This window comes from Macrobrachium nipponense, chromosome 1 (genome assembly GCF_015104395.2).
Source record: "Macrobrachium nipponense isolate FS-2020 chromosome 1, ASM1510439v2, whole genome shotgun sequence".
Classification (NCBI taxonomy): Eukaryota; Metazoa; Arthropoda; class Malacostraca; order Decapoda; family Palaemonidae; genus Macrobrachium; species Macrobrachium nipponense.
In genome coordinates this window covers 82822829-82850428 of record NC_087200.1, presented here as the reverse complement: position 1 = coordinate 82850428, position 27600 = coordinate 82822829, and the positions used below count along the sequence as shown (strand labels likewise).

Below are 27600 nucleotides of genomic sequence, written 5' to 3'. Positions count from 1 at the left end.
GACTGAACTTGTCTGTCATACACCCTACTTCCCTGGAATGTCTGGTCGACCGCTGTGCTGAGTGTGTTACGAACTGCATACCCATCCACTCACACTGTCAACGGGTTAGATGATAACACTTCCCCTATAACTTTCATATTGGCTTCTAAAATGAAACCTAAAAATAAGTCTGTCTGCAATGCACTGAAACAGCATTCGTCATTTGCCCACAGGTATTCATTAAATCTTTCTTTATTCATGAAAAGAAAAAAAAATTATTTCAAGTCTTACCTGCTGTACTCTATCAGGAACATATGTTGGATCACAATAAACTTGTTTGCATTTAGCAGTTTCTCCACCTGAACGCACGCCAACAACCTTATTACCCTCCATTACTATCTCATCAATGGGTTTGTCCAACATGTAAGTACCACCATAAATGGCCGACAACCTGAAAAAAATTAATGCTGATCAGTTGAACAGAACAGTACACAGCAATGCAAGAAGAGCAAGCTCTCACTTAAACCTATTATCAATGAATAAGAATAATGTCCAAAATGTTTTTGCAAAAGAACCTTTCTGGCCCATACAATTTTTATAAAAAGATGAACATCCAATGGATTTGAGTGAATGAATAAGAGAAAAAACTGGTAGTCCAGTTTCATACAATAAACTCGCATAATAATGATTAAGTATGATGACACACTATCAATTTGCCCATAATGTCATAATTCTCAACATTCATTTAATAATTCATAAAAACTATGAGAATTTGGACTTCACTCTCTCCTTTCTGTTCTACAAGTAACTTCTCCAAAAAGAACATCTTTTAGAGTGTAGTGGAAATTTTTACGGGATACACACCAATTCCTAAAAAGCTTTTTAAATACTGTAATGCTCTACTTCCACAATCTTCTAGTTTGTATTCACTGTTTTTTAATCTAGTCCATCACTGCTCTATCAATGAGTTATTTTATCAGGATTGGTGAACACTTAACAACAGTCCATGATTTCAATCTCACAAGTAGCATCAATTGCTGTTAACCATGTATGAGGCACTAATACACTTCATGGTGCACTGGGCAAGTTGGTTGGTTGGTTGGTTGGTTTTATAAAGTTTAGGTGTAACACCAAGCACTGGGGCAGCAAAGGCCATTCAGCGCACTGGGCAAGTGGCCAAGGCAGAGAAGTCATGTTTGGTGACAAAAAATACCACATGAGCATTTCTGTCTTAAATGTTGACTGTAAATGGCCATGAGAATTACCTAATTAATGAAATCTAGAACAGTAATCCTTCCTTCTCAAAGTACTTTTTTGCTTAAGGGATAAAACACCAGTGGAACCACTATGTGAATAACACAACCCTGAACCTAACCTTAGAGGTGTTGCCAGATTAGGGATAGATAGCTTGTTTTAATGTGCAAGGATTTTTTACATGTTAAGCAACACCAGATTTAATCCTGGGGCCCTCTGCACTACCACATACTACCAATGTTTATCTTTCCTTCCCTTTTGTGAATATAGTTGGGCATCTTTTTCAATCTGTCCTCTGGTGCAATTCAACTCTTGCTTAAGATGGTAGCCTCCTCCTTCAATAACTTACTTCAACTCCTAGAAACAAGATTGCCAGACAAACGGTAGATTCACAAGGATTCAAAAAGGTCTATTCTAAGCCATCCCTGTTAACTAGGAAGCCATAAATACTTTACCAACATTTTGTCCTGAAATTGTGAGTGGGTCTTTTACATTGCATGAAGTTCACATTTTGGACATTTCTCTAATCATTAATAAAATCACTTTTCCTATGACAACTTACCTAGCAAACCCTTGAGGTAGTTCTCCTAAACCATATAGAGGATAGAGGTAAGGAGACTTGCCATATCTTGCAAGGGAATCACTGTAGAGCTTTATTCTTCTTAAAGTATCCCCAGCTGGGGTTCCCAAATAGTCATCATCCCTGAAAAAGAGAGAAATGATGTTAATAAAATGACACTTTTTATCTGGCATTACTGGTAATCTGTGATGGAAAGAAGCAAATGAATGTGTAAAGTGTTATTAGTTCTAACTGGACAAAATACAGAACAGTAAAGCCCCGTCCACACGGTCGAGCTTTGCCTGACAAACTTTGTTCGATGGGACGTCAGAAGCGGGAAAAATCAGAACCTTACCCACTGTTTCTCCGCTTCCGACGTCACATCGAACATAGTTCATCGAGTTTCTTAACAGTGTGAACGGGGCTTAGACTAGAAAATAAAATTTTTCACTACAGGAGCCAAATCAGGATTACAGAAATAGAAAAAAGAAGCCACATACAAGTTGAACTCTTATTCTTGTGTTATTTGTTACTAATTTCACTTTTTCTTATTATTACACCACAAACAGTGAGATATAAATAATGTTCAATGGCCAGCTTTATGGCCAGTTATTAAAAAATTTGTCAATAGTAATACATTAAGAATGTTATAGTACATTACTTTATATGCTAATTGGAAATAAAACGAACGCTATTCTAAGTGAACCACTAATATATAGGGGACATGGTTTTCAATATGTAAAATGTAACATTTAAAAACTTTGCATAATAAAAATTTTGAATTTAATTTTGAGCATTTACTAACTACTACTATTATGATCTCACTTAGTTACTGAAAGCAAGTTCTTGATAATAATGATTTGATTATCCAAATTTGGCTATAAAGCCATGCACTGGGACACTTTCAGCTATTCTACACTCAGGTGGAAAGGATTTGGAGTGGCAAAATAGCAAGACACAAGAAACTAATTTGGAACATAAGAAGTAAATGGCTAAAGATTGGGTACAACAGAAAGATGCTGGAAACAACCTTTAGTAATGCCTCCCATGCATCAAATGAGGTGCTCTGACTGCATCACCTGCCCCCTACAGTGTCAAAACTGTTAATGGTGATGAGAAAAAGGGAATAAAAGAGCTCAACAAAATCCCATACCAGCTCACACAGACATTAACTGCTCATGACTCATATATGTTTACTGTGTAACTACATGAACTGAAGGACACCAGTAGATGAGATCATTTGAAACATGAGTGGCCCATAAAAAGCACTACTACATGTGCCTTATATACTAGCAGGTGTATTAGTTACCAAGGGGATTGCTCACATCTAATGCAGTAAACATTAAATCTGCCTCGCAGGTGGTTCACTTAAATTTTGAGCCACAATACTGGTGTTTTGCATGATAATAGCAAACTTGCGCATCTTAGGATTCTACAAGATAGGTCCACCACATAATGTAATAGAACTAAGTTCAAAGGAAAACTGGCTGTTCATTTTACAATAGTAAAACTGTATTAGAAGCTGACTATTTATGCTTCAAAGGATAGTTAATTTCTATTTTTGCCTTCCATTATCAGCCATGAAATTTGCTTGATGGCAATGCAAAGCAACATTTCTAAACTTTAAAACCTTTAAATTATTTTTGAGGGGCGAGTTTATTAGCTAACTCACTAATTTTACATCAATGTTGCATATCCATTTTATCTTATACAAAATTCATGCACATTGACTTATCTCATACACGGGGTACTTGATCCCTTTCTTTATCCTTTCCTAAAACAAACAACTTGATTTTAAATAAAAAATTTTCTCCTTGACAAGAACAGCCCTGATACCTGTAGTACATTCATTTTTTCTTCAATTGTCAGTTGTAAGAATTTCTGTAAGAATTTCTTTTCTAGCAGCCATAACAAAAACCAAAGTTTTTACCAAGATCAATATCATAAAAAATTACTATTGCAACTACTTTACTTCAAAATCAAAGCTGTATGGCAATTCTCCAATAAAACCTTCGAACTTTAAAATAATTAAGGTTAGCCCTACTCAAAACTCATTACTTCTTTTCCTTTCTAATCTTACACCTGCTCTGAGATAAGAATAGTTTTCTATGGTTATCCTACTGATCTTCATTATCCTTTCTTAAATTTGTCCATGATAAAATTGACAGGGTGTTGGCCAATGACTAAATCACTAATACGTGTGTGGAAGGAGTTGCTAGATATTCTGCAATGCACTTCATTATACAAACTACCGAGATCTTGAAATAGTTAAAAATTGTTGCAATGTTTTTGTAGCATACTTTTTCTCTTACTTGCATATAAGAAAAAACCTATTTCATAACAAAGACTGAAGAAAATGCTGTGCTTAAGCTCACCTGTAGAGTGCCAAAGCATGTCCAGTGAAATCAATAGTATTTTTGTCCAAATTGAAATGGGCAAAAACAGCACTCATTGTTGTAGTTTTAGGATCAAACCCAGGCATGGCTTTCCAGGTATTAGGGTCATCTTCCTTGTAGTCCTGAGCAAAGACTAGGAAATTCTTGAACCTCCTCTTTTCAAACATGCCCATCAGATCTGCAAAAGAAAATTATTGATTTAATTAACTACCACTCTTCAGGTACAGGGTTAAATATTAAACGATGAACTGAATAAAACCTAAAAGTTGCCACAAAAATATTCCAAATGAAAGCAGAAAAAAAAAAAAAGTCATTACTATTGATAAAATGACATCTATAAACCTCATATTAAAACCATCAAAGTGACAATGGACTGGTAATTCCAAACACAATTTCACCAAAACAACTTCAATTTTCTTTATTCAAATCCAAAACATCAACGTTCGCTACCACTTTCCTGAGCTGGCTCTATAAATCCTTGAGACATTCAAACTTGTCTTTTGATTTAAGATCAATTATATTGGCAGTTACTTTACTACAAAATGCCTTGACACTAGTAATTACCTGAAGTGAGTGCCTCCTTCTCATCAGCTGGTACCTTGGAAATTTTATTGCCTTTATACACATAACTACCTTCTACAGACTTGAACTCCAGATATCTAGTTACACCAGTGTGAATGAGCAGTTTCACCAGCTGACCATTGGCCATCAAAAATTTAGGAATGAGATCAACATTCCAGTCCCTGTAAAAGATATTTGAAGATTATGATATTTCAAACAAAGTATTATAGAAAAAAAAGCAAAAAAAGCAAAAAACCAGTCTCAGCATTTCATGGACAAATGTGTACAAAGTTTGAGTTTGTATCATATTGAGTAACATACTGTAAAAAAAAAAATTAATTCCTGTATATAACAATACCTAGTTCTGCCATAAGCTTCCTCTGGTGGTGGAAGGCCAAACTTGGTAAAGAGATCTTCTAAAGGTGTAATGGAAGCACTTTCACCTCCATAGTATTTATTTCTATCCATATGCAGCACCTTCTTCCCAGACACCGACAGCATTCCTGATATGATGCATTCCTGAAAAAAAAATAAAATTCATTAGCTAATTTTATCTCTTGAATTTACTATAAATGATAGCTGAAAATAAAATTTATATATTTTCTGTTAAGTGGATTATAGAGCTGCTAAAAATATTTACACTTAAATGAAAGAGGGCACATATACATTACTTGAGATTCGCAAGTACTTCATGCGTAGGAAATAACCCAATTGCCTTTTTCTGCATCTTGCAGTGATGCTTTGAAATATAATCATGAGATGCCTATGAGTAGGAAATATCCTATGGGAAATAAAAATAATACTCCTCCCTACGCTCACCACATATCTTCTACCCCTTATCATCCCTCATTCTGCTATCACTAATACATAGTGAAGTTTGGGGTTGGAAAGAGGCAAGTACCTTTATGATTCACAGGTTTGTTGTATTGTAAAAAGTTTCTGTTCATAAGAACATGACTTATCCACACCAATTCTTCGGTCATAAGAAAGATGTGTCTCTCCTCCTTCAAAGACAAACAAAACAACCCTAAGAAGGTTGTGTCGTTCCTTCCATAGTAGGAAGAAACATCTGGGAGCTAGATTCCAGTTCTTGAAGGAGTATGAGCAACAGGCTGCATTTGGCAAAGGGAAAGGTGACTGTTAGCATGAGAACTTGACAACTGCAAGGTGAGATGGTCTAATTCTTCAGTGCGAATGATGGTAGTGCAAGATGAGGAAACTACAGAAGTAGAAGAATAATCTGTACTGAATCTATTAGTATTTAGTACAATCTGACACAAATTTGGTCACAATAAAAACATCCAAGTTTATGGGTGGCATATCTTAGGTGGAACTTGAAAGTGCACTGGAAACTCCCAATCACCACTCTAACAGTTCCAAAATTATGTTTGAAAACTAAAGTAGTTGTGGAAACTGTTTTGACTTGGTTTTTAACCTTATCTGGGACAGATACTACTCTGAGGTGACACTGAAAGCTCTTGATAATGTATGTCTGATCCAAAAGGAGACTGTATGTTTGGAGATAGAATTCTTCCTGACTCTCACGTCACGGAATAACCTCGATGGGGGAAGAATGGCAAAATCTGTACATCTGAAGATAAGGTTGTGATGTCTCTTGTCCTTCCCATTTGCTGATATTTGGGAGGAAAGAATAGTTGTGATTATGACCAGGTCTTTCAGTATGACACTTTCAGACAAGGTGTTAAGTTCACTGACCAACTTCAAGGATATAAGAGCTACCAGGAAAGGTTTTCACATTCAGATCAAAGATAGGAACCTCCTGTAAGGGTCTGTAAGATTCTTGGTCAGGCTTCTCAAGACCAGAGCCAAATCACAACTTAGACGTTCAAAAGGATGAAAAATCTAACAATGGACTATTCTAATATTACTATAAAAAGCAACAACCCTTTCCCACTTCCTTTGGCAAGTGTTTTGTTGATCTGCAAGGTGCAACCTTTATATGAAAATAGATTGTAAACTGTTGTGGAATCTGTGGAAGTGGGGTTGTTCCAGAACCCTCTTCCATGGGGAGAATAACATGGGACTGTCAGTTACCATGGCTAAAAGATCCAGGAATGACACCTGCTGTACATAAGCAATGAGTCATGCAAATATTCATGATATTGCACAGCTTTCCCAGTACTTGATAAAATAAACTAAAGAGGAGGATGCATATACAGCGGTACCTTGACCTACCAGTTTAATTCATTCCGTGCCCAAGCTCGTAACTCAGTTTGTTCGCACATCAAATTATTTTCCCCATTGAAAATACTTAAAATGCCCTTAATCTGTTCCAACCCTCAAAATGCCACTCCATATTGTTATGTTTCATGTTATTAAATAAGGAAAATACATTTCTAAAATAGCATGTAAAGATATGATAAGGCTTTATACAGAGTACAGGTAGTGTTCAAGTAGATAAAACAGAGATAAAATCATTTTAATCAAAACTGCTGGGCATGAAAGAACACACTTTACTGTTGGTTTCACAGCAATAAAAGATAAATAATGTAAAGCTCGTATTACAATGAAATAGCAAATTGAATCACAAAATTTTTTTACTCAAAACATGCCGCCAACATAATCTGTTAACGAAAAAAACAATTTAGTTCACAATCAAGACACATATTCAGGTCATATTTAGAGTTGAAAACACGTCGTACAATGAAAAAAGACCTTGTCCCATATAAGTCAAGTATCTAGACATTCGTTTATGCTAACTAGAAGCAAGAAAATTCGCTCAGAATAAGAGTTAAATATGGCGAAACAAACTCGTATTTGCCATCAGCTAATTTCCAAAACAAAACATTGACTGCTATGTTAGTAGTATTTTATAATACAATATGTAATATGAGAATACATACAATATTATTGGATACAGTGAAGTAGTATACAGTGGACCCCCCATATTCGCGTTCTACGGATTCGCGGACTCGTACATTCGCGGAAAATTTGCATATTCGCTGTATTTTTTTATGAGAAATATCCACAAATTCCTGGTTTTTTAACAGCGATTTCATCATAAAATGCACTTTGTGATAAAACTATTAAAAAAACCAAGAATAAAAATGTTTATAATGGGTTTTTCTTGAGTTTTAACTAACAAATTAGGCTGTTTTCAGCATTTTTATAGGGGTTCCAACTATTCGCAGGTTCTAACTATTCACTGGGGGTCTGGTACGCATCCCCTGCGAATACGGGGGGACCACTGTATATCTTTTTAAAAGATTCATGGAAATGATGCATATTAAATTTTTCTTCTTTGCTTATCCTAATTTCCAACACAACGGCATTTATGCAGCAGCAGCAGCATCGCGAACTCGTACCTCAACTTTTAGTATGAGTGACAAAGCAAAAAATCCTCCGAGTGACAACTTGTATAATAATTTACTGGTAGGTCAAGGTACCACTGTACTTCCACTCAATCCCACATACAGACATGACATCTGAGGTCCAAGAGGTTGGGTCTAGTTGTTTAATGGAGCGCATTGGTAGCTTTGACTTATGTCACCAAAAGTTCAATTAGCTAGGTTGTTCAGAGGTGCCAAATTTGCCTTGTGCATGTCTGAGCTGAAGAACCATTATGACTGGAGGATCTGAGTTTCTTGCTCAGGGAGTTGGTGATGATAATCCATGCCACTGAAACTAATCTTGGGGCAAATGTAATCCTATGCTCCTCTGCAGGGAGGAAGATTTACATTGCTGGGCAGCACAAACCATCCAAACGAAGACTGTCCTGGTTCTTTAGGTACACAAGTGATTTTGATCACGATACTGCATATTTTTACATACCAACCATCTAAGGAAGTTCAAAATGCTTGATGGCCTACAAATAGGGCATAGAGCTCTAGCATGATGTACAGTAGTTGTTCCTCTTCTGTCCACTGGTTCCCTAATTCAAAGATCCAGCATGTACATTTCCCACCCAAATGGAGCCATACATTAAAGGGACTATAGATAACTCCAGATCTGGCTGGGCAAGGTGGAAGTGCTGTTGCAAATTCTCCTCTATCCACCACTGAGCAGCGAGCATCAGTCATGACTTACTCTTTGAATGGCACAACCAAATTGTTTATGAACATAGTACCATCCTGCACTTAAAACAACAGAGGTTGCAGGGATGATGACCGAGCCCATGCCTAATTAGTCACTAAGATGATAACACCAGATGATGCCCAATCTGTGGCACTATGCTGATTCCAGTGCCCGGGTTCTGGTGAAGATGTGTTGTCAATCAAAACAGGGTAGTGAACTTGTAGACCGTCCCAAATCAGAAATATTTTTGACAGTTCATGAATATGAACATGAAAATAAGAGAGACCTGCACATCAGGGTGGGTAGTCCTTATCCACATGAACTGTCTCAACTAGTACTCTTTCTATTCTGAAGGCAGCCAGCCAAAAGAATTTATCCGTGACTTATGTCTATGATGAGTCTCCACCACCCTGAACCTTTTGGAATATGAAAGGAGCTGTAGAAAATTGGAGGCATCTGATTATTTCCTTCTATGGATTCCTTCTTCAGAATGGATAAAACTTCTTTGCTCAAGGCTCTTAGTTCTGAGGGGCTGAGTGCTTAAATCTAATTCCACTTGAATGCTTGACCTTGAGGGGGAGGGACTGTTATGTAATGAATACTATACCAAACGAAAAAAACCTAATGAAACTCCACTTTCAATATGGAGTACTCCATACTTACCCAGTTTCAGCAGTTCTTGACAATTCTCTGAAAACAAAACCATAATGGTACATGGGTCACGTGGTGTGACCTGACCCGACTACCCACGACATCGTGTGTGTGTCCATAAAAAGCTCTGCTCAACCTCCTGGAAGGAGTGAGAGATCAAGGCTATGTAGGGTGGTACAAGGAGGGCAACTTTGACCGATATGAAAGCGTAGGTTCTTATGTTAGGAAAAATACAAATTTCTTCTTAATTTCGTATTTTTTTCCAAAACATATACAAACCTACGCTCTCATACGGCTGGGAAAACGATCCTCTCACGTGAACATGTAGGAATGTTACCTCTAACACCCACAGGGGCATGTAAGGATGTAAGCTGATGTAATATACTCTACTCACTTTTTTCTTCATAATGCAGCTGATGGCACCTTTCCGACTCGACGGAGCTTCCGTAGGGCTCTACGTCATTAAATGGCTTGTTGTGCAACCACCACCAGAACCAAGATAAAGGTATCAAAGGGCCTACTTACAGAAGTAGCTTAAATAAAAGTCCCCTGCATGATTTAATACTCAGTCCTGTTTACCAAAAACAATCAGTGAACCTTCTCCAAGGCCACAGCCAATACAAATACCTATTCCTTGGAAGCAAGACCGACATCTTGGAGCTTACAGACACTATGACAGAAGTCATGAATCAAACTCCACTGGGATCATTGACTCAAGACCCTTAACAGCCAGCAGCTAGATCTTAACTTGCAAATCCATTCCATCAGTAGCCTCATCTCCAGCTACCACTTTGTATTGATGTAAATATAATACAAAATTGTAATGTTGAGTCGTGTGATTGTTCGGTTTGATGAACTATACAGAATTTAATTACGTACAGTAAGTGCTTCAGTTATGTATGGTGCAGGAGTGACATTTAACAATAGATAGTTTGTTTCATGGTTAGACCAAAAGGGGGAGGCAACAAAACTTAAGATCCTTTCAAAACACTTCTGTACTGGTAAAACTGTTTAAATTGCCTTCTGAATTGTTCTTTTATTTATTACTACTATACTACACATTTAAAAAATTCGTCATTAAAGTTAAGAATCAAATGTAAAACAACTTGTTCATAAAATATATCATTGTTTTGGAGTACTGAGACATTACGCAGGAATCCAAGAACTTGATTACACTTGCAATGCTTATCACACTTTCAATATTCCACTTCATATTCTCTTTATCTGTGTATAATGCTCTATCTTCTTTTAAGAACAGTTTCTGCATTTATTTCACTCATGAGTGACATTTTTTTTATTTTACAGGACAAATTACTTATCCCGTGATACGTATTAATAATATTATGGACTTAAAACTGTTTGATTTTTATTAATAATATTATGGACTTAAAACTGTTTGATTTTTGCCATCTGCCATGGATGGATCTTTCTTTTTCAATTCAATTCATATGCTCCTTCCTCATCTAGGCTATCCACAGCAAATTATAATTATAAGGTATAGACCTATACAAAAAAACAAAAAAAACAAAAAGTTACTGAAGTTTTGCCACCGTCAAAAGACAAAAATATAAACTGCACACACCAACAAATATTATAACACTGGCCATACACACATTTACAGTCACACGTATAACATGAACAGGCTTAATCTTAATTAGGATTGGCATATTATCTAACATCATGTTTTTGCTGAAAATAAAAATGAAATTTTCATTATTAAAATGAAGTTTTATTGTATACTTACCGAACAATTATAGAGCCGTGATTTCCACGAGCGGCAGGATACTAAATTCAAATTTAGCGCGTTGGCGTCGCCAACACTGGTGGTGATGACGTCATCTCCCTCCACTCGCGGGAGAACCAGGTACAACTGCCCAGGTGAATCCAATTCTTTCTGCCCGTCCGTCCACCTAAGGGGAGGAGGGTGGTATAATCATAATTGTTCGGTAAGTATACAATAAAACTTCATTTTAATAATGAAAATTTTCATTTTTTATTGTAGTGTCTACCGAACAATTATAGAGCTGATTACACATTTATGGGAAGGTGGGATTCAGTGGACCACTAGTATTTTTAAATGGTTACATTTATTGCAATACCAGTAAACACTCAAGGTGTCTGTTGTACCTTACCTTGTAAGAGAGCTACAGCAGACTGTTACTGCCTCTGGTCGGTGCTCTTCTTACTATTGTAGAGGAATTGGAATTTGACCAAAGTTAGCCTCTACAGGAGTGGAATCCTTCCGTAGTTTCAAGCGAGTCAAGGCTGACTGACGGAGGATAGTAACAACAAAGATTGCCCTTGCCCTGGGCTAAGACCAGAAATTCAATCATACAAAACATTTGTCACCAACACCAGATTTAAAAACATATATACCCAACCATTGTAAAATCTGACCTAACAGACTGGTGAGTATCCCAGGTACTCAGTACCCCAGCTTCCCTTGAACTCGACAACCTATTCAAGGTGAAAAGTTAGCATAGAGGTGACGACCCCTGTGCCGTTTCTCCCAACACCATGCCAGAAACCGCCACCGGACCTAACGTTTTACAATTCTCGAAAACCGTTTCTATCTCTTTGAGATAATGACTCGCAAAAAACCGAATTCGATCTCCAGAACGTGCTCTGAAGAATCGAAGCTAAAGATAAATTCTTTCTGAATGCTAAAGAAGTTGCCACTGCTCTAACCTCGTGAGCTTTAAACTCTCAGACGGTGGAAGATTGTCGTTCTCGGACTGCGAGTGAGCTTCCCTGATAAGCTCTCTAATAAAGAACGATATAGCATTCTTAGAAAGAGGACGAGAGGGATTTTGAACCGAGGTCCAGAGCTTAGAAGATTGTCCTCTAATACCCTTAGTGGCAAACAGATACTGCTTAATAGCCCTGACTGGACATAAGAGCCTTTCCTCCTCCTCATGTCCAACCAAATCAGATAAGTTCCTTACCACAAAACTCCTCGGCCAAGGATTAGAAGGATTCTCATTTTTGGCTAGAAAGGTCAAAGATACCGAAAATACAGCATTGCCTTGAGAGAAACCGACTCTTTTGTCTATAGCGTGCAATTCGCTGACACGCTTAGCAGAAGCTAGTGCAATAAGAAAGAGTGCCTTCTTAGTCAAGTTCCTGAGTGAAGCCGACTTCAAAGGCTCAAACGGTGGCCCCATGAGGAACTTAAGCACCACATCTAAGTTCCAAGCCACTGTATCTTGCGGGAGCTTAGTGGTTTCGAAAGACCTAATGAGGTCCGACAGATCTGAATTGGAGGAAATATCCAAACCTCGATGTCGAAAAACCGAAGAGAGCATGGCTCTATATCCTCTGATCGTCGAAGGAGCAGTTTCTTAGAGTTCCTAAGAAATAGAAGAAAATCTGCTATTTCTGTTAAAGAGGTCGCAGAAGTAGAGACTTTAGCACTTCTACACCACTCTCTGAAGATTCTCCACTTCCCTTGATAGAGTTTGTTAGAAGACTCTCTCCTACAACGAGCGATAGCTTCTGCAGCTCTTCTTGAAAATCCTTTCGCTCTGACAAGATTCCGGACAGTCTGAACCCTGTCAGAGCTAGAGCGGACAAGTTTTGGTGGAACCTCTTGAAGTGAGGTTGTTTGAGAAGCCACTTCTCTGGAGGAAGAAGTCTGGGGAAGTCTACTAACAACTGGAGAAGGTCCAGGAACCACTCTTTCCTGGGCCAAAGGGAGCGATTAACGTTAGCGTTACATTGCTGTGCGACATGAACTTGTTCAGCACCTCTCTTATTAGACCGAACGGAGGGAATGCATAAGCTTCCAGACCCGACCAATCCAACAGCATTGCGTTCCACCGACCAAGCTAGAGGATCTGGGACTGGGCGAACAAAAGAGAGGAAGACGGTTGTTCCTTGATGTCGCGAACAGGTCTATTGACGGTCGTCCCCAAAGGCGCCAAAGTTTCTGACAAATCTTGTTGTCCAAAGTCCACTCCAGAGTAACACTTGCTGTTGACGACTTAACTCGTCCGCCAGGACGTTCATCTTTCCGGAACAAATCTCGGGACTAGCTGAACCTTCGCTTCGTTTGACCACAGGAGGAGATCCTTGGCTACTTCGTACAGAGAGAAAGACTGAGTCCCCCCCTGTTTCCGCACGTACGAGAGAGCCGTGGAGTTGTCGGAATGCACTGCCACTACTCGACCTTCTACTAAGCTCCGAAACTGTCTGAGCCCCAAGAAAATTGCTAACAGTTCCTTTACATTTATGTGGAACTTCTTCTCCTTCTCCGACCAAGCTCCTGAAGTCCGTTGATTTCCCAGTAGGGTCTCCCCAACCTGTGTTCGATGCGTCGGAAAAGAACTGTAGGTTCGGGAGGATGGGTCGTAAATCTAACCCTTCTTCCAACCTTGCTCGAGAGAGCCACCACCTTAGGTCCTCTTTTATTTGATCTGTGACAGGAAAGGTAATCGAGTCTGGTTGTGTCTTCCTGCACCAAGAGGCTCTCAGAAAAACTGCAGAGGTCTCATGTGCAGTCTTCCCAACGTCACAAATTTCTCCACTGACGTCAATTTGCCCAGGAGCCTATCCACTGATTGGCAGAACTTACCTTTTGTCCAAGAACTCCTGAACTGTCTCCAGACAGCCTTGAACCCTCTTCGGGGACAGAAAAGCCCGAAAAACTTGAGCATTCAGAATCATCCCCAAATAAAGGATGCTCTGAGATGGAACCAACTGGGACTTCTGTTTGTTGACCAGAATTCCTAACTTTCTGGCAAGATCCAGAGTTGTTCCAAGGTCCTTCATGCACCGACTCTCTGATTCCGACCGGAGAAGCCAATCGTCCAGATAGAGGGAGATTCTTACTCCTAATATGTGCAGCCAGCTTCCTATCGGGGATAGAACCCTGGTGAAAACTTGAGGAGCGGTCGCTAGTCCGAAGCAAAGCGCCCGAAACTGAAACACCTTGCCTTCGAACATGAACCTCAGGTACTTCCGAGATTCGCGATGTATCGGAATGTGAAAATAAGCGTCTTGCATGTCCAGAGAGACCATCCAATCCCCCTGCTGATGGACTCCAGAACCGACCGAGTGGTCTCCATATGAAATTTTGTTTTCTGGACATGCAAGTTTCAGGGCGCTCACATCCAAAACCGGCCTCCAGCCCCCTGATGACTTGGGAACTACAAAAAGGCGATTGTAAAAGCCTGGAGGAAAATCCCCTTCTATCTGTTCTATCGCTTCTTTGAGAACAAGCGCTTCCACTTCTGCGGCTAGCGCCAGAAATTTGTCTGAGCCCGGAGAGTATGCCTGGAATGGAATTGGCACAGGTGAGAGCGAGGGAGGTGAAACGAGAGGAATACGATAGCCGAACTTGAGTACTTGCAACTACCCAGGCTTCTGCTCCTCTGTTTTCCCATTCCTCCCAAAACAGCGCCAGCCTGGCTCCCACTGGTGCATGAAGAACCGAGCTTTCATTTGGAAGGTTTGTTAACCTTGGCCGAGGCCTTAGACTGAGGTCGCAAATTCGACTTCGGCCGAAAGAAGCGCTTGGGTTTTCTCCCTCGAAAAGGCGCTTGGGTCAGAGGAGAAACCGAAGGAACAGTCTCCACAGGAGCTTTAGGTCTCTTAGTAGACTGTGCCAGTAAATCCGAAGTAGATTTCTTATCTAGCGCAGACGAAATTGACAACACTACATCGTCTGGAAAGAGGTTATCTTTCACAAAAGGAGCAAACAAAGAAGAGCAGACTTCTGTTGGGACGTAACCCTTTTAGAAGCAAAGGAGCACCAAAGTTGCCTTTTCTTAAGGGTACCAAAGGTGATGAGCGAAGCTAACTCATCACATCCATCCCTAATGGATTTGTCCGCACAGGACAGAACACCAATCCAATCCTCCGCTAACTCCTGAGAAAGAGAAGGACAGTCTTCGATCTTGGCCGCTAAAGCGCCAATAGTCCAATCAAGGAAGCTAAAGACTTCCAAAAGTTTAAATTGATTCTTTACAACGTGGTCCAACTCAGGCGCTGTAAAGAAAACTTTCGCTGCGGCGAAAGCAGATCTTCTAGAGGAGTCGATTAAACTGGAGAAGTCTCCCTGGGAGGAGGCAGAAACTCCCAGAGAAGGAGCTTCCCCAGTTACATAAAACCTATACCTCTTACGAAGCAACTTAGAGGGAGGGTAAGCAAAAAGAGCCTTCCCTAAGTCTCTTTTCATAGACATCCATTTCTCCGTCTCTTTCAACGAATGTCTAACCGCTTTAGATAGAACAAGTTTTGGGAGGAGAGGGTCTGAAGTTTTCCTCCTCATCAAAAAAGTCGAAGTTGGGGAGCGCGGGGCCGCTTTCTCAAAATAATCTGGATAAGATACCAGAAGAAATCTAAGGAGACGTGAATAACACGAGAGGTGATGTGAATCCTCCTCCTCTACTTCTTCTTCATTCTCCGATACCGCCGAAGAAGTAGACGGAACTACAACCGGATCTGAAGGTTTCGAACCACCCTTGGACTCATTCATCCAGTTGGTTAACATCTCTAACTGCTTGCGCAAAGGCGCCAGAGACGAATCAAAAAACAGTTAACGTAGGCTTGGAAGAGCCTAAATGTTCAGCAGGAGGCGGAAAAACTACTTGCGCCTCGCTCGGAGCCGCCGAAATTCGAGGCGAAACAGGCGCATCAGGCGTAACAGAGAAAACAAAAAGCGCCTAAAGAAACACCCTTAGAACTGCTAGCTACAGCGCTAAAACCACAATCTCTACTAGTAGATGAAGCCGAAAAAGGCACAGATTGAGGCGACGAACGAGCCGCTAACGGCCGCGGCGCAACCCTACTCTCAGGCTCCTTATACCGCTTGACTGGAGGAGGCGAAGAATCGGCGCCTGAACGCCTCTTTAAGGGACGCGAAACGTGGCGAATCTCGCCAAGAGCGCCGCGCGACCGGAGACGAATCGCTTGAATCATTCGAAAGGCGTCTGACCGCAACACCTTTCCAACGCTTAACCGAGCCCTGTTGAGGCGCAACAGGCTCAACAAGAGAGGCGCCTGTCTGTGGGCAAATCCCGATCGACTCCTTTGGACTTCCGGTATGTCTTCTCCCCGGTGCGGGGGAGCTGGACAGTGACCTTTGTCTAGGAGACGTGTCAGGACAGACAGACGCACCCTCAACTACACTCTTACCTGAAGCCGCTTTCTCCAAAAACGTCTTAACTGAATTACCAAGTTGCAAAACCGTATTCGCTAGTACCGAAAAAGAAAATTTCTGATCTAACCTCGATTCCAGACTGGCAATGGTGGTCGGAAAAGAAACTACACGGGAAGCCGGAGAAGCGGGATTAGTAGGAGGAATAGGAGGTGTAGTTAAAGGAGCAATAACAATTTGAGGAGAAACAGAAGGAACAGAAGCATCGCAAGACGAAGCGGAGCTAAGTCTACTTTCCCTAAGCGCTGCTTTTCTAATTCTGTCTTTAGCTAATTTCTCCGAGTATGAACTAAAAAACTTCCATTGAGAATCAGTCCAATCACTACACTCGTTACATGTTCGATCTGCTGAACAAACCTGTCCCCTCACACTTAACACATTTAGTGTGAGAATCATATTCTAACTTGGATAATCTAGTTTTACATCCTGAGATGCAAAACCTAACTCCCGACGGACTAGAATCCGACATGGCAACGCCTAAATAAAAAGCAAAATAACAACAACGCCAAAAAAGAGTACTTCACCAATTCCGAAGATCAATTCCACAAGAAAAAAAGCGAAGCAAAGTCATCCAACCGCACCGACCACCGATGTTCACCGGACGCCGGCAGGAAAAGAATTGAATTCACCTGGGCAGTTGTACCTGGTTCTCCCGCGAGTGGAGGGAGATGACGTCATCACCACCAGTGTTGGCGACGCCGACGCGCTAAATTTGAATTTAGTATCCTGCCGCTCGTGGAAATCACGGCTCTATAATTGTTCGGTAAGACACTACAATAAAACTGAAGATCTCACAGGTCCACTTACTGATTGAACTGCAGAAGCAATTGTTTACGACTGGATGTGTCACTGTGACAGGTGGCTAATTAGATTACACAATACCTGTCAGTTATGAGTCTTTATAAGCGTAATGGAATTTTGGTAAATGTTTGTGCTGTGATATCATCCAATTTCCGTTCTCCTTTTCTGGATTCGTATGAAAAGCAGTCAACTGACATGTCCTACATACAATTTTTTTATGTCTCATAGCTAGGTGCAATTTAGCAAAAAGCATTTTCTATGGCTAGCCTTGGACTTATGTTATGTTAAATACAGTTACCTAAGCCTTTTTACCATTTTCAGAGAATGAAGATGTAATGACAATATTAAGGATCCAATATTCAATAAGAAAAACCAGGAAAATACATTAAACACTTAGTCACTACACTGTTGTGCAGGAGCAGTATTAAAGAACTTTTCCTTAAAATTCTTTAGTTCATTTAATGTAATATTATTTGCTTGTATGCTTTGTGGTGGCATCATGTTGCTTCCATTTCATTCAGATATGCAGTTTAATTAATTCTGCAATATGAAATGACAAAACATATCCAGCCATGATTAAGTTAATTATTTTTAACATTGGCATTCATTCTAAACCTAACAAAATATATAGATTTTTATACAAGTTTCTAGTGAATTTTTTATTCATTTGCTCAAAAAATCTTTGGCTAACCCATCACAACCCCCTTATCTGACAAGCCAAAACTTTACGGTTTAGTACGACCTGGTGTGCTACCTGAGATTTGATTAACTGTATAACTATGCTATTCACTAACCTTTAGTCCTTGGACCCCACCCAAAAACCTTGGTTTTCCACTGGGTTTTGATCATATTTATGTTTCCCACAGAGAGGCTCCATAATCATTAGACAGTGAAGGTTGCGGCACATAACCAATGGTTTAACTTGCTTCCGGAATTACATACCTACTTTGGCCCTTAGAATTTTTATACCAACTTATTCAGTTAAAATCCTTTTATTACTGTTCCATTTAAATGACTTGCAAGGAACTTCAATGATTTATTCTGATTACTAGTTTAATTACAGAGGAGACATTGCAATGGCTCCTCCAAAACTAGGCCAGGCTTGGCATCACTTTGTTAGGTTATTGAATCTTAAGACAGTGAACATCAATAACATCACAGTATGGATGAAGTTTATTAACTTACAATTAATATAAAAAAACTGTTGTAACAAAATCACAACATTCCAAGAAAGGAAAAGAAAATGCATTCATGATTAGAACGGATTCTTGAAATTAAGGCTAATAAATATGCCAAGCACTGGGGCAACTTCAGCCATTCAGTACTTAGGGAAAGTAGAAAGGGGGTTGGAGTGGATGGACAATGATATAGACCAAGAAAATAATGAGATGAAGTACATGGCTCTCTAGAAGTGAAGCTGGGAGTCAAAGGGGAACATCAAGATGGAAAGGTAACAGAATGGAGGTGCAATAGGTCTAAAAAGCGGGTGCACCTTGAGCCCAAAGGGGAGCTGCAAATGCCTTTTAATATTGTCTACTTAGTGCGATGTGAGGTTCAGTGAGGGCACTGCCCCTTCTAAGGATAAATTCAGCATTACGTTTTGGAGCTCTATAACAGTTTGCTTTAGTGTGTCTGATCATTACTTAGCCTAAATACAAAATGCTTTTCTTCCTTGGTTGCTTGAGGGGTACCATTAAAATGTCACCCTCCACTTTTCAAATTTGATCTCTGCGAAGTGTTGAAAGTTATTTTTCTCAGCATACACGTCAAACAGTATTTTAGAAATATCTACTAGTAATATGCATTAAAAAAAAAAACAGGACATATTCACAATGATATGGCAACAATTAGCAAAAAGGCTATCTTTATATAATGTACTTGTATATGCCATCGTGGTGCCGTAGACGCACCACAGTTTGCATATAGCAATACAGTACCATCACTACCATTCATGGATTTAAAAATAGTGATCATGTTACCAGTACGTATTCAACTTCAGTGAAGGTTAACTTGTCTTTGAGAGTTGCAGTGTATATTACCCTTTATCAATAGTTACTGTCTGATTGAGGATAATTTTAAGACGCCAAATATCAACTATCAAAAACTATGCTAGGCACATACTTTATGTTATCACAACATATGATAAGAAGACCATGCCAACAAGCTTTTATGGGAAGTTAACAACTGTTAATAGTCTATAAAGCTGCTAACAGGTAATCTGACATGGCTTTTAAAGAATACAGAAGGCCAGTAAGAGTAATTATCCTAGGAAAACCTAGCCTACTCAGATTGTAGCATCAGAATCAGATACAAATTATGATGCATTTTTTTTGTCGTGTGCATTTTATTCTCTAGCTCTAATCAATTCCGTTAATTTCCATCTAGTGGTCCCTTTCCTTAACAATAGTAGGTAGTGCTGTACTTTGCAACCTTCCTTACATAATCAGTCTCCCATTTTCTTTGTATTAATACTGTAGCATCTAAATTCCATGAACCAGAAAAAAAGGAAAAGACTAAACACTACACAATTTCAACAACTTCATTTCACTTGGAACACCTTCACCACAACTAGTTTTCAGTATTATTAGTTCAAGAAAACCTGTAGGAAAGATAACCTGTCATAAAGCTAAAAAAAAGAGTAAAACAGTGCCATTCCATTTTAATCTCTTTCTAGAACACCACACACATTTTCATCTAATAACTTTGGGTAAATCTTGTTAATAACTTTGCAGAGGGTATTTCTTTGGAATTTGCACTTTCCTATAGTATTCCGGTTGCTTATCAACAATTTACTGTTAGTTTTTGGTAGACAGCTGTAATTAACCTGTAATTTACAGTGGTACCTCTACTAGATACAAAAGGCTCAACTTACAAAGAACTCGAGATACGAAAGCTAACACGAAAAATTTTACGGCTCTACATACGAAAATTGCTCAAGATACGAAAGATTGCTGTAAAGTTCAAGATTCGCCCGGACCACCGATAACAATTTTGAAATGCGCGCCGCCAACTGAGTAGACTCGCCACCATCCTCCTGCTCTCCCATTGGTTCCTGATGCTAGTCACCGCCATGAGATCCTTCTCTCCTATTGGTCAGCATCCCTCCCATCATGCATCTACTACGTAGCGGCGTGCTTCTTCGGCCACTGCACGGCATCATCTGTATCGTACGCACGCGGTATTTGTTCGTTCTAACGATTTCGTTTATTAACATAAATTCGTTAGTGATTTCGTTGTAGTAGTATACTTTATCGTGTTATGTGAGAACTTTACTTCATACTTATACGTACTACATAACATAATTACGTACAGTATATACATAGTCATGGGTCCCAAGAAACTTTAAATTCACAGAAAGAAGAGGATGCTCTCTTTGGAAACGAAGATGGAGATTATCAACAAGTATGAAGCTGGTATGCGATTGAGTGTGATCGCCAAGGAATACGACCGAAATCCGTTGACAATACGCACCATCCTAAGCAGAAGGATGCCATCAAAGCAGCTACACCTTCCAAGGGCGGCGTCACTATTTTGTCCAGCAAGAGGACCCACGTGCACGACGAGATGGAAAGGCTTCTTCTTGTCTGGATAAAAAAAAAAAGAAATCGCTGGCGATACGATAACGGAGACGGCAATCTCCCACAAGGCCAGCACTATTTTCGGCGATTCAATTGCCCAGGCCAAAGACGACGGAGGAGAAGGGACATCAATGCCAACCCCAGACTTCCAGGCTTCGCATGGGTGGTTCGAGAAATTCTGTAAACAGACTGGCATCCATTCGGTGGTGAGGCATGGGGAGGCGGCCAGCTCGGACACGAAAGCAGCCGAAGCCTTTAAAGACGTTTGGCGAGATGATGACCACGGAAGGCTACAGTTCTCAGCAAGTCTTCAACTGTGATGAGACTAGCTTTATTTGGAAAAAAATGCCTCGTCGGACGTACATAACGGAGGAAGAGAAGAAGCTACCCGACCATAAGCCTATGAAAGACAAGCTTACGCTTGCACTTGTTCGAACGCCAGTGGGGATTGCAAGGTGAAGCCCCTACTGGTCTATCATTCGGAGACTCCCCGAGCCTTCAAGGCCCACAAAGTGCTTAAGGAGAAGCTTCCAGCGATGTGGAGGACTAATGCGAAAGCCTGGGTAACAAGGCTTTTGTTCACGGAGTGGGTAAATCTGTGTTTCGGCCTGACAGTGAAGAAATTCTTGGAAGAGAAGCACCTCCCTCTGAAATGCCTGCTGGTGTTGGACAATGCACCTGCTCACCCTCCTGGCCTCGAGGAAGATATCCTAGCAGAGTATTTCTTCATCAAGGGTCTTTATCTTCCGCCTAACACCACCCCTCTCCTCCAGCCCATGGACCAGCAAGTGATATCAAACTTTAAGAAGCTGTATACGAAACATCTTTTCAAGAGATGTTTCGACATCACCGATACCACAAACCTCACCTTGTGTGAGTTGTGGAAGGAGCATTTCGATGTTGTGATATGCATCCGACTCATTGACCAAACTTAGCAGGAGGCTGAGGCGAACCTTGAATTCCTCGTGGAGGAAACTCTGGCCTGATGCCGTACTCGCCCGAGACTTCGAGGGATTCGACGTGGGCGAAGCTGGTGCTGCAGATTCAGAAACAGTTGACAATCCTGAAACTGTTTTGCAACCAGATCTTGACAAGATCGTTGCACTAGGCAAGTCCATGGGGCTGGTCGTCGACGAGGACGACATCAACAACCTTCTCGAGGAGCACCAAGAGGAGCTTATGACGGATGACCTGAAGGAGTTGGAGGCCATGCAACATAACGTCGTTCAAGAGGAGTTCTCTAGCAGCGGCGAGGAGGAGGACGACGACCCTATGGCAACGGCAGATATTAAGGATGTCCTAGCTGCTTTTCATAAAGTGCAATCATTTGTAGAAAAAAAGACACCCCGAAAAGGCTTACACAGGTCGTATGCTGTGCAGTTCGATGACGCTTGCCTGAGTCGTTTCAGGAACATTGTGAAAAGTAGGCAGAAGCATCTTCCTTGGATAGTCATTTTTTAAAGAGGCCTTTATAGGAGCAAGCAAAAAAGGAAGATCCAATTGATACTAAAAAACAAAGTTGAAAGTGGTGATGAAGTTGAAATTTTGTATATAAAAAAACACGTACATAAAGTAAAAAAAAAAGTAAAAGAAAAAATGTAAAAATCAAAAGACAAAAGAAAAATTTTTTATTTTAGTTTTTTGTAAAGTTAAGTGTTACAGTTTTGTTAATGTGTTTCGTAAAGTTTAGTTTATATATGTTTTCCTTACATTTTTTTGTGTGTTTCGTAAAGTTAAGTGTACGTACGTATCTGCCGTTTGTCCTCCTCCTCTGTCGCCACTTTCGGAGATAGCCTCACTCGAAAGGTAAGCTTCCACATTTTACTACAAACGTACAGTATTTCTTGTATACCATGTACACTAACACACTTTATTTACAGGTAACTAGCAGTACGTATTAAGTTCAGTATTGAACGGTCCAAATTGTCGTAGTATTTTACTGTTTATAGGTCAATTTAGCTTTATTATGAAATTTACTGGGGTGTTTCTGGAAGGCTTGGAACGGATTAGCCATTTCACATGTAAAATGTGGTCCAAGATATGAAAAGCTCATGATACGAAGGCCACCTCAGAACGGATTAATTTTGTATCTCGAAGTACCACTGTACCTTAGAACTCTATCCAACAGTAAGGGGGACCCGTTGGGAATGCAGGTTTTGGGTGGGGGAGACCACAGGGAGAGTTATCATCCCAGAACTCTATAATATGATATGGTAGAGGGAACTGATAGGAAAGTGGGGTTAAGGGTGGGGGTAAACACCTGGGAGAAGGTTGTAGTGTGTTATTGTTACGTATTTCTTGTTGTATGTGATGTTTGGAACACGAAATACAAGTGAAAATAGGCACCAAATAATCCGAGAATAGAGCTGTTTCACACTCAAATTTCAGCTACTACTTCTATACCGAATGCTACTGCATGTGCCATGTTATATGGGAGCTTTTGGTTCACACAGATTTCTAAATGAGGGAAATAATGTTTTTTTTTTTTTGGGGTGAATAGACCAATGAACACGTATCACACCAACCCAAAAAAGACCAATGAACACGTATCACACCGATCATGTTATGATCTTTAAAACTGCGGATAAGGTGCTTCTGCAACCCCTTAAAAATTTGCTAACCTCTAGTAACCTGAGGCGAGCGCACGCAGCACATTATTTCTTTCTTGCCTTTACAAATTTTCTTGCCAAGAATCTTCAAAATTGTGGATAAGGCGCGAAGCACCGTTCCGCCAAACACCCCCCACCATTCTTTCGACCAATCACAGGCCTGGTCACCCACCCACTACATCTAAGCCAATTTCATTGTTTACATTAGTTAACAAGTTACGGTCCAGTCAATAACACAGTCTTTTTATTCTTAAAGTAACTGAATTTTCCCCATTAAATGTGAATACGGGTGTGTTTATTAACGTGACTTCAGTTTATATCATTACAATAATTAAATGAAAATATTTGCATTATACCATCATTACACAATTTTCATTGAGAACACTAAGTTTTTGTCTACTCCACAAGAACAAATGAACATGCGTCTACTGCTTATGGTAAGCGCTTTTGTGATTTACTGTCACTGTTCAAACCTAATTCTTGATGAGGTCATTTTAAGTGATGTCTCCATGCCTGCTTTTACCTTGGAAATGAATTTTTCCTACAGTTTTAGTGCTTTTGATGTAGTAGTAGTCAATGTTGATCAATTGTTATTACATCTAGGTCTCTATCTAGCACACCCCCCGCATTCTTTACCAACTCGTACCTTCCACACCTGGCCCCCCAAGTACCCCACTTTCCTTTAGCCTCTCCCTCCTGTGGAACATGTGGCTCCCTGAGCGTTTGCGTATCCCTCGGCTCTACCAGAACGCAAACATGGCCGTTTTGTTAACCCTTTTGCGCACAGGCCGAAAATATAGCAATGCAAGGTACACAACTTTTCCCCCCCGGCCGCAAAGAACACGCGCATGGAAAAGTTTTTGGGTAAAATTTGGCACATCCAAACTATAACTGATATACGCTTCTGGTTAATATCAGCAAATGATTTAATTATTTCCTAAAGCAATCAGAACATCTTAACAAGGCTTAGAAATAATAAAAACGATGTGATGAACGTGACATTAAAAAAAATTGTAGATATTTTCTGGAAATAATCATGAAAAATGTAATAATTAGGTTTGGGGAGTTTGCTTTATACCTAAATTGTGTAGAAATATTTTTTTCACGTGGAAGCAATAATTTTGCTATAACTGTGTTTGTTAATGAGCTGTAATTTACTTAAAAATGCCAATTTTTTTACAGAGGGGAATTTTCAGATTTTCCAACCTACTAATGTTGATGTTTTGTATTGTAGCTAAGTAAGATAGCAGCATCGGGTTTGCACTTTCTTCAAAATTCATCATCTGTCAACCCAATGGCATTAACTACGTTTTCTATCACCAATGCGTTTCTTTTTCGTGAATTTTTCCAAAATATAACTTACATAAGGGGCGGGTCATCTATGCATTTGTAGAAAAAAATTTATTGACGTGCAGTTGACCTCCCAAAAGATTAATACTGCTTCTTCATCAAAAGCACTAAAACTGTAGGAAACATCCATTTCCAAGGTAAAAGCAGGCGTGGAGTTATTAGCTAGAATTACCGTACCTAACTTTGGTACAATGTAAATATACTCAGTGGTGCACAATTGACAAAATTAACAAAGCCATTCATTGGGAAATAGGGTAAAAACCATTAAAAACAGCCATCAACTAAAATTATAGTCAACCAAACTTGAGGAATTTTCTACAGTTCCTGCAATGACTAATTTATTAGGGTAATCACATTAATCATCAATTATGGTTTAATGTTATACTGGATAACAGAAAACATCACTGCACATGCAATGGGCCAAGAGCATGCAAATAAAGCAATAATACAAAAACTCTATCATTAAATACTATATTATTAACCTTCAATTTCATAACCAACTCTTGGCTTCAGCTTAAAAATATACATTAGCACAAAACTGCAATACATTAAACAATTATGAGCACAAACAAATCAGCTTTTAAGGCCCCTGGGCACCAATAAAACCTCTGAATATCACTTGAACTGCTTTCTCCAGTGCATGTCGAGTTGGCTAAATATGGTGGATACTGTGAAAGCATCCACAGCCTAATATTTTTAGAAGTAATTAATTTTGGACCATCATGCCTGATGCATGGGTAAATAATGGATTCCATACTTGGTATTTATTTATATAGCCTAATCAATAAGTTATTATAATAGGGAAAATGTAAGGGAGTAGCCCACATGAAGAAATCCTTTACTAACAAATTTTTTTTACGAAATATAGAAAATGGTGTATCTATAATGCAATTAAAGCAAGATAACAAAATTTGTATTTCTAAGCAACAACTCATCACGGACTGCAAGGAACGGTTCCGAGAATACGAAAGCCACTAGGGATTGGGAGATCAAATGTATTTTGCCGACTTTAGTACCAGCTCCTGGGGGTTAATTACAGTCAAACAGCAAAAAACAGCACATTGTTAATAAGCATTCAAAATACTATAGAAAAAGTAAATTCCCAAGGAAATCTCAGATGCAAAGACATTACTTAGATCTACTAAAAAACCGGCCTTCTTTTGATTATGTTTTCACATTAACCTCTGAATGGCTGGTAACAAAGATCTTGGATGCTCAGCGGGGCACTGTGTACCAGGCCTTTAGGGATAAAAGTTCAAATATTGTAGTAGACAAAATAGTTACTTTCTCATTAATCTCAGCAAGTCTCTCAAATTATCTCACCTGTATTGCATCATATACAGCATTCTCTACATAAGAGGAAAATTTATATTACGAAATATATTCTTGTGGCTGCTCCTTTACATTAACAACTAATTACACCACCTCCAAAACTCTGAAGGGATAGTTGGTCAGCACAAGCAAAATCTGTGTACAAAAGACAGGCTATGTGGGACTGAAAACAAGCACACCTCTTTTATTTGTAAAATGATCTCTACTATCTTTGCCCCAGATTACGATCTACACTCTACCCTAATCTAACAGATTTAAAATGGATCCCAGTACTATGAAATACGGTTTTTGGATGCCTCTGGCGATTTCTTTATAGTGAATTCTATCAATATTACTACTGTCGAATCACGATGATAGGTTGAATTCTAGTTTACGTGAACATACGAGCTGTCAGAATCATTACATACTAGGCTATATACTAGTTATCATGAAAACTACAATCCATCAGTTAGAGAATGAACACTAAGAACAATTATTCCACCAATTTCCATGGCCCAATGATTACCCTACCGTACAAGAATTTAACCTTAATACATGACACATATCTTAAGTAGGCCATACGATTTTTCAGTCATAGGTATACAACAGAATCTGCCTTGTCGTGGGAGTAGGACATTTTGAGGCAGGTGTGGCATATACCCCTAACCACCTTGCCGAACCAAGGGTCACGTTACGTGTACAACAACAGGCCTGGATTTAACATCTAGCAACCGACATAGGACAGAGGAAGACCACCTCTTTTAATATAAGGGCGGGTCACAACAAAGCGTGCAGACGAAAAATACCCATCTCTGAATGAATCTCAACGATCATGTCAAGCCCATACGCAAATTACGGTAATGGTCGAGATAACAGCTGAGAGAGAGAGAGCTCGCGAGCTCGCTTTGGTCAACCTGCCACATTCTGATGAATAATGACAACCTACATAGACCTATCAAATCCTAACCGTTCTCGGCTTTCGTGGGGGATCCGCTCACGGGTAATCGATCCCCAAGACACAAGTACACATTCAACAATTCAGAATACATCGCCATGACGAGGTTATTTGGAAAACATCAGCTCCTTTGCTCCCGACCATAGTTAATGCAGGGCTCGGGGACGCATCACCCGATCGAATCTCCAACATTTTGTCGGAGATTCACTATAAAACAACAAATTACATGATTCCTTTTCACATACCTTGAGGCCGGTTCCAAGTACAATGCAGTCATATTCTTCATCCATGGCGAATTATTAAAAAACGAGACAAATTTTTAAAGAATTATGTACAACTGTTTCGCCACCGGCCGATTTCTTCCACTTGGAGGTTGTCACCGCCGACCGCTTTACAGTTTAG

At 39.7% G+C, this 27600-nt stretch overlaps 1 protein-coding gene across 1 annotated transcript; it reads right to left on the bottom strand.

The window, feature by feature from the left end:
- Positions 1–216: 216 nt before the first annotated feature.
- On the bottom strand, positions 217–27600 carry LOC135219415 (rab GDP dissociation inhibitor alpha-like). Its single transcript, XM_064256176.1, has 6 exons — positions 27444–27600; positions 5108–5268; positions 4753–4931; positions 4168–4366; positions 1796–1936; positions 217–430 (listed from the first exon to the last, which is right to left on the bottom strand). The coding sequence occupies exons 1-6, from the start codon at positions 27486–27488 to the stop codon at positions 232–234; spliced, it is 924 nt and encodes a 307-aa protein (XP_064112246.1). The 5' UTR covers positions 27489–27600; the 3' UTR covers positions 217–231.

Bases quoted from the DNA above. Each gene is read 5' to 3' on its own strand.
- LOC135219415 (XM_064256176.1), bottom strand. From the start codon at position 27,488: ATGGATGAAGAATATGACTGCATTGTACTTGGAACCGGCCTCAAG. The intron at 5,269-27,443 runs GTATGTGAAAAG...TTTTTTTTTCAG, and splicing joins TACTTGGAACCGGCCTCAAG to GAATGCATCATATCAGGAAT. The intron at 431-1,795 runs GTAAGTTGTCAT...AATTTTTTTCAG, and splicing joins CTACCTCAAGGGTTTGCTAG to GTTGTCGGCCATTTATGGTG.